The 11,461-nt window shown below is 38.8% G+C and overlaps 1 protein-coding gene across 1 annotated transcript; it reads right to left on the bottom strand.

The window, feature by feature from the left end:
• Window positions 1-1,144: 1,144 nt before the first annotated feature.
• Window positions 1,145-11,258, bottom strand: SNRPC (small nuclear ribonucleoprotein polypeptide C). The gene is made up of 6 exons (XM_081520093.1): window positions 11,217-11,258; window positions 10,829-10,871; window positions 6,928-7,036; window positions 5,551-5,640; window positions 4,065-4,169; window positions 1,145-1,491 (listed from the first exon to the last, which is right to left on the bottom strand). The coding sequence occupies exons 1-6, from the start codon at window positions 11,222-11,224 to the stop codon at window positions 1,367-1,369; spliced, it is 480 nt and encodes a 159-aa protein (XP_081376219.1). The 5' UTR covers window positions 11,225-11,258; the 3' UTR covers window positions 1,145-1,366.
• Between the last annotated feature and the right edge of the window lie 203 nt (window positions 11,259-11,461).

The raw sequence follows: 11,461 nt of genomic DNA, 5'->3' as shown, positions 1-11,461 counted from the left end.
TTTTGTTTTTTTAATAGAGAATGATTCAAAATCCAACAGACACAAAAAAGCGGCAAACCTTTCTTGTTCATCCCTGTCCCCTAGCCATTCTTTTCCTTTTTACAGTCAACCAGTATTTCCAGTTGCTGAACTGTCCTTCCAGGGATCCTTTAAGCACACACAGGCATATACAGGTATTTCCTTTACAAAAGGACAGCAGCAAACAAGACATTGTTGTGTGAACAAACCAAGATTCGGGACAATGTGTATCTTGGAAATCTTTCCCCATCAGTTCAGAACTTCCTTATTCTGTTTCAACATGCATCGTATGTGCCACGATGTGGATGTAACATCTTTGATCAGTCCCCTCTCACTGGACACCTATGTGATTTCCAGTTTTTTGCTATAATCTTGTACACATGTCATTTCATACAAGTCTATCTATAGGATAAATCTGTTCCCTGGACTTGGAAAAGCTAAGTCAAAGGACACAAGTACTGTAATTCTGAGTGATACTGCCAAACTGTCCTCCCCAGAGGTTATAACAGTGTCTACTCCCACTTGTAATATGAAACAGGAGTTTAGATTTTACACTAAGCTGAACAGTGGCAATGGTTTACTTTCTAGATGCCTCCCCGAAAATATCCTCCTTTTATAGCCTGGTGACATAACAAATGACATTCTCAAGATAACTTCTTCACCATGAAAATCTGCCTAATTTTTCTATTACTAATAGAGAATTTTCTATATGAAGCGCAAGAAAAAGAGGAGCTGAGTGAAAGGTGAAGCTGAGGTTAAGGCAATTCTTGGCAAGCTGACATGCACTCTCTGTGAAGCCCTTTCCCCTACTTCAGCATGAAAGAAGTTTATGCTTCTTTTAAATTAAAATTGTCCACTTACTACACAAAGTATTATTAATGTGAAAAATTAACCAGGTGCTCTTTATTATTTTAATCGCCAAAAGCTCTACAAGTGTTGGATTTACCAGTTTTTGCACAAGCGAACTTTACTAAATAAAGACAAGGCACCCACAGGGACCCATTCTACAGCTAAGGGAAAACAACGTCAGGCAGAGGGCATGCTGAAGGGAGAATGAGCTACAGAAAGACAACAGGAATCTGTCGTAATACAAAAAGAACACAGAAGGGAGAAAAAAGGGAACACATTTTTAACTAAAAGAGTTGACAATTTTATTTTAACACTTCACAATACAAATGAAAATTGTTTTTTCTGTCCCACTATTTCCCTCCAAAACTATTCTCTCTGATAGAAGGGGGAACAAGTTTTCCTTGCCATGCAGTTAGAAAACATCCCGAGTCACAGCACCATGATCTCCTATTGAAGCACAAGTAATGTAAAACTGACATAAAGAGGCTCCCCAATCCCCTTATCTGTCTGGTCGGGTCATTCCTGGCCGGGTGGGCACCATCATGGGACGGGCAGGAGGTCTCATCATTGGGGGCCCGGGCATCATTGGCATGTGGCCTCCCATAGGCGGCCTCATTCCAGGAGCTGCAGGCAAAACAAAAAAGAAAAAAAGAGAGTCAAAAATACTACTTAGGAGAGCTTGATGGGACTTCATTTAAAGACAAAAAAGTAGCCCCCCCTGCAAAATGCTGGAAAAAAGACATACTTGACAGAAGAAATGCAACAAATCATCACATCTGTAAATTACTTAGACATTCTCAAACAAAAAACAAAAAGGTCAACACAAGAACCATATGGGAATCATGATCTAATGATAGTAAGGGGGAAACTATTAATAGATTATTTTCCAGAAATCACCAGGGACCAGTTCCCTAAATTGACCTTTTTTCTCACTCAGGGAAATTCACAGCTAAGTCACATGTTACTCAGTCAGCTCTTTTAATCACTTCTATGCACCATATAACCAGGAGCTAGTTCATGAATGTACACAGGCACAGAGGACAATCTTACCACTAAGCGTTTGTTCGGAGTTGTAGGAAAGGTGAGCAGGAGGCCCATGCTGAGAACCTGTTAGTAACCATACTTAGCTCAAGTCAAGAAAAATAATAGGCAATAATGTGATTTATAACAATTAGCACACACACACAAATCTGATTTTTCTAATGCATTTCAGAAACTATAAATGAATTTTTTAAGTGTCCCATTAATATAATCAGCCAAATAAATGAGCCAGGGAAGGGAGGGCAAGCAGACAGGTGAGGGTTGGGGAGGAATACAGGCAGCTTCATGGGACTGGTAATGTTCCACTTTCTCAGCTGGGTGTTGGGTTCACGATATTAATTATATTGTTATGCCTCATAATTTTCATGTTACGTAGCTTCTTTTTAAATATCAGATTTTACCTAATTATTTATTTTCAACTAAATCATTTTGATTAAAGGCTTATAATGGTTCAAGAGAAAACTATATTTAAAGTTGAATATAGCCTTATCACAAAAAGCAAAACACAAATATATGCAAAAACACAAAATCCAACAGGTACAAAATTTATCTTAAGATAAATTTCAGCAGAAACAGAAAATATTAAACTTCTCAATATCTTATTAAAACTCCCTCCATAACATAACCTGTATTCAGCATTTTCTTACAAGAAACTGATCTAGACCAAAGACTAAAAATGAGGCCCCTGAAAACTTGTTTTCTTTGGTCACCATAGTGTATTAAACTTTCATTAGTTGTCAGCACTGGCAACTAATATGTCTTGTAACTAGTAAGTATTCCTTTTTACATCATTTTATTGTGGAAATGTTCAAGCATATACAAGCAGAGTAAAAAGAATATAATGAACATCCATGTACCCATCAACCAGCTTCAACAATTATCCACCCGCAGTCAACTTTGTTTTATCTTATCCCCACCCATTCTTACCCCTGCCCACTCCCCAACTACTCGATTATTTTCAATGAAATCCCATAACTTTATTATTTTATCCTGGTTAAAAATAACAACAAAATACTCAGGCAAACTGGCAACATCAAGCCTGTATTCTCAAATGTCAAGCACACGTTGACATTGAGTTCTAGAAGCTTTCTTTACATGAGTCAAAGCACTTCCCAATTCACATCCCTAACCCCTCTAGGAATCTGAATTTGTGACCCCGATTTAAGAATGTAAAAGACATCTGAATCACTTAGACTGTGTTCTGGATTTACAAGCCAGTAAGGCAGGAATTTTCCTTTTCTAAACGTCCCCCCCCAAATGACACCCACATCAAGCATACTGATCGCTTCTGACCAGGAAACTACTATATTGTCTTACCAGTTGGGGTGTAGGCTTATGTCAGTTGTATGTACTCTAATTAAATAATTTATTCTGCAAACCAATGAAATATGAATACAGAAAAAGAACTGTTTCTGTAAAAACTATGCTGATTACTAAGAAAGACTCAGGCAAATCATCCCCCCAATGTACTCACAAATTTGGTAGGTGAGAAGATCATAAAAAATAGGAACTAAATTGCCTCACAAGGTCCCAACTACTTCAAAGAAAAATGAAACTAAAGTTGGTAAAGGATGAATTATGAGTGTGGCTTAACTGGTTTATGCAAGAAAAATATGGTGTTCCAGTCAGTAGATTCATTCTCAAAGCCAAGGCCCTGACCGCGTATCAGAAAACTACAAATCAATGTACATTTATGTTAAAATCAAATGTTCGAGTTATAAGTTTTTTTTTCCCCTTCTGAATAAAAAACTACCAGGCCTAAGACCTTTTCCATAAATATTAATTAACACAGTTAACCTGAAAGATTAAATTAGCAGCAGGGGGGCAGTTCTGCTCCAAACCAAACCTGAGGAAAGCAGCAGCCTAAGTGTGTGTCTACCCCTCTCCTCACTATAAGCAGCCACGAGTCAGGAGGGGGCAAGGAGACAGGAGGGTCAGAGGAGAAGGCAAAAGAGGCAGTCTTACGTTCCTTTCAGTTGCACAAGGTCTTTGGATACCATCCAATTACACTGAGAAACCAAGTACTTCTTTTTACTATTATAGATTCACCAACTGTAATTTGTTGCAGTACATTTAGACAGCTAATTAAGAATTCTATTTAAATTGAAAGCTAGAACACAATGGAGCATCTAAGAAGGAAAGAGACCCAAACTTACCAGGTCCCACTGGCATCATCCCAGGAGGAGGGGGGCCCATCATCGGCATCATGGGAGGGCCCCCCATGTGAGGTGCAGGCATCATCCCAGGGCGAGGAGGACCCGCTGAAAATAAAAAATGGGCCTCAGACTGATATATTCTTGTATATTAACAATTTCTCTTTTTAATGAAATAGGGCTTCATGATCTGGCCCAAATTCTGCAATAATTCTATAACTTTTTATGATTTGTTTTATAATAGCAGATTGACAAAAATCAGCTGGCTACAAAACTTTAATTACTTTATGACTAAAAACAAGCCTGCCCAGACAGAAGTGTAAAGTGAAGATAAGTTTCCCAAGTTAAATTCCAACAGTTTTAAATTTTAAACTCTATCCTGTTAAAAAAAAAAAAAACAAAAAAACACTGATGATCTTAAGCTACAAGTATCTAATTTCAATTTCAGGTCTTTTTTTTTTTAATCAAAACCTAGTTTTAAGAGAGTCTTTGGAAACATGATAATGTATATCCAGAGATATTCCTGACAGTATCATATACAACAGCAACAATCTGGAACAACTTACATATCCAACAATAAGAAAATGGTGAGGTTAATTATGTACATTCATACCACTGCCTATTCTACTATTAAAAATAATGGAGTTGAGTGCCAGCCAGTCGGGACAGACTGGGAAGAGTGATGACCTTAAGCTGCTGTGAGCCTGATCAGGTCCCAGGATGGCAAGATTCCAAGAAGGGACTGGTGGGTCATTAGTGGTCTAGCCTACTTCTCTGTGTTTATATTCATGATTACTCACAGGACTGAATTTAGGTCTCTGAGTTCAATTTCAATCTGAACCCCTACAGGAGGGACAAAGAACTTAGGCCTAGTTATTCCATCTCCACTTGTCTGTTCTGCAGAAACAACAAACCTTCCCAAACAGAAGAGTCCTTTGACCTACTCCTAACTATGCAATTTTTGTCTTTCTCAAGGTATATATATTGGTGTTAGATGGGTTACAAATTTGGGAGAGAGACTGAGGAGTTTATCAGCTATTTCAGTCCTCCAGTATTACATTCACAGCAGTAAATAATTTAATACCTTAGCAATACCTCTTTATACATCAGCTCATAATCACAGGTACATTTGGAGCTTTCCACTGGATCTGTCTCAGACCCACTTGAGACCTAGTAATAGTGCAATGAGTGTAACTCTAAAGAGATTTCAGAAATTATACCACTGAAGCTGTCATCTATTACTGTCTATATATTCACCAATGCAACGGACATGAACTTGGGCAAACTCCGGGAGATGGTGAGGGACAGGGAAGCCTGGTTTGCTGCAGTCCGCAGGGTCACAAAGGATCGGACATGACCGGGTGACTGAACAACAACAACAGCAACATTCATCTGATGAGCATTTGAAAGCCTACTGTGAGATAACCTAACAAAATCAAGGATAATCTTCCCAGTTACACCTATTAAGGTAAAAACTTTATAAACTTACGGAGACTTGGGGGAGGTGGGATCATTGCCCCTGCAGGAGGAGGAGCAGAGAATGGAGTAGGAGGTATCTTTCCTTGTTGAAATGCAGCAGCTTTGGAGAGAGTAAGCAAAAACAACAGTGAATAAGAATTCAACAACCCATTTAATTACTAAAATAACCACTTTCTTTTCAATCTTTAATGGTCCCATTATTTCACGCTAAAAATCTTTCATCTAACATTACAACACCATGGTCAAAATCAACTTTAAGTACTCACCAGCTAAAGGTGAGTAAAGATGAGTAAATTCATCTGTGCTCAGTCACAAAATGTAATGAAAAATTTTTTTCCCGGATGAGATAATTTCTGAGATTTGCCCCTTAATAATCCAGGAAGGGAAAAGAAGTAGATGAAGGTATCTGGTGGCCCTCAACAAGGGGCAATTTTGTCCCTGTAGGGACACCAGGCAGTGCATGGAGATATTGGGAACTGCTACAGGCATCTAGTGGGTATAGGTCAGAGTTGCTGCTGAACAGCCTACAGCGCATGAACAGCCCCTGACAAAGAATTATCAGGCCCCAAATATCAAAAGTGTTAAGTTAGAGAACTTTGGTATAAACAAGACAATGCTGCAGCTGAATGATTCAGGCATGGCAGTCACAGGAAGTTCTTTCTTTAAAGTTCTCCTTCTACTGAGCTTAAAATTTTTCATGACAGTCTTGCTTAAAACAAAACACACCATGATCAAAGTCCACCTTTGCCTGCCAGCTGTGGGTACGATGAACAACTAGAAAAGGCCATGTTTCAGATATATTAGGATGATCAAACATAAAAACACAGTATCTCTTTCTGGCAGTGCCTTGTACCTTACCACCTCAAACAACAAAAATGTTCTAATTAAACAAAATGAGTATAGCATGTAAGGCAAGAGTCCAAAACATACCCAGACTATTCTGTTATATCAGTTACTTCCTTTGTGACCAGTTATCTTTGTCAGGACAGGAAGAATAAGTCTCCCAAACTCTTCAAAGAGAACTACAAACTCACCTCCACCTTTTCCTACTGTAACAGGAAAACCAATCTAAACATTACGAATCACAATAAAGGAGGTTATAAATTTGCTACAAAGTCTGGTCCACATGAAGAGAAACATTAGACTACTCATTCTTCTCCACCCAACTTCCTAGTCTAACCAATATCTGATTGCTCTGACCTCAAAAATTATTAATGTTTTCCTATATCCCCAAGAAACCAGCGACCTTCCACTTCTTTCATTCAGCACATCAGAATGACCCTATTTATCATTCAGAATGAGCTGCTTCTCTGAAAAACAACAGAGACACAGGGACGAGAAAGAATGGGACCATTCTACCCCACCAGAACAGGAGACTGCAACATACTTGTTTTGTCAATCAGGCTCTGAGCTTGCTCTTCCATCCATTTCTGATAGTAGTCTTTCACATTCTCTTTGTGCTTCCTACCACTGCAGTGTGTCTTTCTCACAGATGGCTGTAAAACAAAAAGGTAGTTATCAGTCAAAGAAAAATATAATCCGAAACCAGAAATTCTCTGAAGTCTTACCTTTTTGTAGGTAGCCTCACTACCTTTAGCAGCTTTAGCTGCATGCCAAAGCATCACTAAAAACATTTTCCAGCTATGTACTGTGGTAATTTACCTACTCTATTTATTATCTAAACCAGGGGTCAGAAAACTATGGGCCATGAGCCAGCCACCTGATTTTGTGGAAAAGAAGTACTGAAACACAGAGGTGTTCGTTTGTTTATGGATAGTCTACGTCTTCTCTCTACAACAGCAGAGTTGAGTAACTGCAACAAAGACTGTATGGCCCACAAACATAAAATAATTACAATCTGACATGTGAAGAAAAAGTTTGCAATCCACTAATCTAAAACACAGCATCATTTTAGTGCCCTTTCTTAGGTTATTCTATGCAAAAACAATATAGCTTACATACATTTAAATAACAGTTTATGGAAATATGGTCTTTTAAAGGACCACAGGTCTAGAATACAGACTCTATGTGAATCCCTCACAGACCTTTAGCTCATCTAACAGTTTTATTGAAATAAAACTGACATAAGATAAACTTCACACACTTAATCATTTGTTTTAAGTTAACATTTATTTAACTTTTACTACATGTCAGACACCATGCTTCGTACTTTACAAGTAGTGCCTCAATCTCCGCAAGACCACATGTGCCCAGTACAGAGAAATACTAATCAGAAAGAATGAATTGCTGATATATGCAAGACAGACAAATCTCAAAACCATGCTGAGCAAAAGAAATCAAACATACAGAGTATGTAAGCCTCCATTCATATAAAGTTTAAAATCAGTAATAAAGATCTTTAGTCATAAAAGCCAGATCAGTCAGGGTCAGGGTGCACAGGGACTCACGACAAAAAAGCACAGGAGAACCTTCCGGAGTGATGGAAATGTTCTATGTCTTGATGCATACAGCAAGCTGTAATCATCTGACAAATCATCAAACTGTACACTTAAAATATATGCATTTAACTGAATATATGTAATTCAATAAAGTTGATTTGATTTTTAAAATAGAGGTTATCATCCTCTATTTATGCCTAAAGATGTGTCTCAAAACACATGGTAAGTAGCAAACCAAGGCCTGGAATCCAGATCTCATTCACATGTACCTCATGACTGCCTCGGAGAAGGCAATGGCACCCCACTCCAGTACTCTTGCCTGGAAAATCCCATGGACGGAGGAGCCTGGTAGGCTGCAGTCCATGGGGTCGCTAAGAGTCGGACACGACTGAGCGACTTCACTTTCACTTTTCCCTTTCATGCACTGGAGAAGGAAATGGCAACCCACTCCAGTGTTCTTGCCTGGAGAATCCTAGGGACGGCGGAGCCTGGTGGGCTGCCATCTAATGGGGTTGCACAGAGTCGGACACGACTGAAGTGACTTAGCAGCATGACTGCCTTCCTCCCTCCTACCTCTCTTCACATGATTGCTTCAGCCGTAGCAGATATGACTACTGTCATGTGAGCAGAAACTGTGTGTATCTCAGAAACTGGTGTATATCTCAAAATATTAATACCATTCCCTGCCTTCCAGTCACTGCTTACACTAATACCACAATGATGCCTTAAGCCTAATAACAAAATCATGCCTAACAACAAGCAAAAAGAGCACTGAACCTTCTATACATTTCAAAGTCTACCACAGGGACTGCTTCAGTCACCGTGGAAACTTATTTTCACAAGGTATCTTGTTAGAAAACAGTATTATAGAGATTCCTGACATGTCTTATAAAGAGATATTTATTATAAAGAGAGACTTTTCCAATCTCTGAATTCTAGCATTAGCAAGCAGAGTGAGTATATGACAAAATAGCACTGGAGAAGGGTGGAAAGGCGTAGCCTCCCACACAAACTTCAGAAAATTACGACGAAGGGTTTGACCTAGAGAGGGGGTTAGGGACACAAAAACAAAAAAGACCGAGCTCTGTAGGCAAGCTACTACTAATACCAAATGACTGAGAGGTCTCCTCCAATCTGTAATAATATAATATTTACAACTATTATTTCTTTAGGAGGAAGAAATACATATTCCACAAATCTATTAATGCTGAATTACAGCTGACCATATGTTAGAATTCCAAATGAACTGACAACAGAGAAATCAGTTAACTTCTTGCAGCTACTGTTCATGATGACATCACGATTGAATTCTGGTTTAATCAGGTCTCTGATTAAAACAGTTGAGAGCTGCAGTTCTCAAGGTGTGGCTCACAGACACTATTCAGAGGGCAAGACAGACCAGTGAGTTTTAATGTTAAGAGCACTTGACATGGTTTAGATTCCACACTGCAACTATCTGTTGAGTTTTGGTGCAGTAATACAAGAATATTAAAGAATATCCACAAATGTCTCAAAACGATATTAAAGTACTCCTGGATCCTACATACATGTGAGGTTGGATTCTTCATATACTTCAACCAAAACGAAGTGTGACAGATTTAGATTTAAAGTAGAAGACAATTAAGTCAGATGTTACAGAAGAGTCCAAAAAGGTTAAAATGCCATTCTCCACACTAAATATTTTGTTTTGGAAAATAGCTGTTTTTCACTTTTAAAGTATTATTTCTGTTATCATTACCTTAAATGAATTAATATTTTTAAGTAACTTCAAATACAGAAAATTTTAATGGAGAAAAATCATTTAACCTACCATCCAGTAATTTCTAAGAGTGTAAAGGGACCATGAAACAAAAAATTTGAGAGCTGCTGGCATAGAAGCTTTGGAGTTAGACTGCTTGGCTCATCTTCCACCTCTACACAATTTAATGGTTTCGTAACATCCAGTTATTTATCCACACTACCTCAGTTTCCCTCTCTGTAAAATGGGAGATAATACTAACTTCACAGGATTATCATGAGCATTAAACAAAATGATACTGTAAAGCATTTGGAACACTGCCTGACACACAATATTCGATCTTAGTTGTTGCTACTATTATCTGTTAATTATTTTTTAATCAAAATGCTCTTCTCAAAATGTAGGCATTTCCTTCCAATTTAGTCTGTCAAACATTTGAGACCCTTGACACAAACAAATATTAGAACCTCAGGACATTTTCCTAGAGTTTTTACTTGTCACAGACTTTTTTCTTCATCTTTAAACTTGCTAAAGCTTTTACTATGTTGGGTCTCCACTGAAAACACTGACTGATGGAAGATCAATTTTAAATTATAAATCCAGCTTCAGGAAGGGTGGAAAAACGAACACCCCAAGTAGCTTCTTCAAGCAGTAGCCCTCAAACCTTAGCGAGATGAAAAGCAGAAATTACAAAATTTTTTTTAAATCTAATTTATCGCATACAAGGCTTTGCTTAGGTTTCCTTTTATTAAAAAAAAAAGGTAACAGTTTTATTGAGCTATAATTCACAGGCCATACAATTTACAAATAAATTTAAAGTTGCAAAATAATGGCGATATTTCCCTTCAGTTGTACAATTATCTATTTTATACATAGTAGTTTAAAACTCTTAAACCCTTACCTTACCTTGCCTCTCCCCACTTCTCTCTCCTTACTGGTAACCACTACTTTTTCTCTTTATCAGTGAGTCTGTTTGTTTTGTTATATTCATCTGTTTTGCTTTATTTTTTTTGCTTCCACGTATAAGTGATAACAGAGAGTATGTTTCTTTGACAACCTTATTTCACTAAGCATAATACTCTCTAAGTCCATCCACGTTGTTGCAAATGGCAGGCATAGGGTTTTTGAAACTGAAAAGAAACACTACTTACAGAATCATGGGTCAGGTATGTGTCGCAGTAGTCACAATAAAATCTGTAAAAAGGAGCGGGGTAGAGAAAAAAGGAGAAGATGACAAGTTAATAGATGCCCATCCAAGCTGCTGTTCACTGAAGGCGAAATATAAAATAAATTAAAACACGTATTCACAATATGAAGACATCAAACAAAACGTCCTGACACAAGTCAAGCTTTTAGGCTGCCTCTGCGGATTCGACCCCCGCACTCCTAAAGGAGTAACGAGAAATCCGGGTCATCCTTCTTCCCCTGAGCCGCTCGCTCCCCCAAAGGCTACCGGAGCCAGAACCCGCTCTGCGTTCTCCCGCAGGGAGACCATTAGTAACCGTGGCCGCGAACACCCAAGTACAGGCCCCCACTCACTTAGGCATGTTGCTCCACAGGCCGTTAGCAACTCCGTTCCGCGCCGCCTGGAAGTGACGCGCTCAGTCAGCGCCGACGCAGCGGAAATGACGAGTCAAACACGCCTTCAGAAATCCAATCCCAGTCAGCCAATCCTCCAGCTGCGTTGCGCAGGCGGTAATCGCGTCGTGGGCTGGGGGGGCTTGTCCTGCTCGTCTCTTCTCCTAGATGCGGGCGGTAAGGGGGTTACCGAGAGTCGCGGCGAG

This window comes from Giraffa tippelskirchi, chromosome 8, assembly GCF_054371585.1.
Source record: "Giraffa tippelskirchi isolate mGirTip1 chromosome 8, T2T-mGirTip1v1.2.pri, whole genome shotgun sequence".
NCBI classification, from domain to species: Eukaryota; Metazoa; Chordata; class Mammalia; order Artiodactyla; family Giraffidae; genus Giraffa; species Giraffa tippelskirchi.
Note: the sequence above shows the minus strand (reverse complement) of the source record. Positions and strands in the feature narration are given on the sequence as shown.

Coding starts and splice junctions, on each gene's coding strand:
- SNRPC (XM_081520093.1), bottom strand. Junction 4,170..5,550: donor CCCACCTCCCCCAAGTCTCC/GTAAGTTTATAA, acceptor TTTTATTTTCAG/CGGGTCCTCCTCGCCCTGGG. Junction 1,492..4,064: donor GATGATGCCAGTGGGACCTG/GTAAGTTTGGGT, acceptor TTTTGCCTGCAG/CTCCTGGAATGAGGCCGCCT.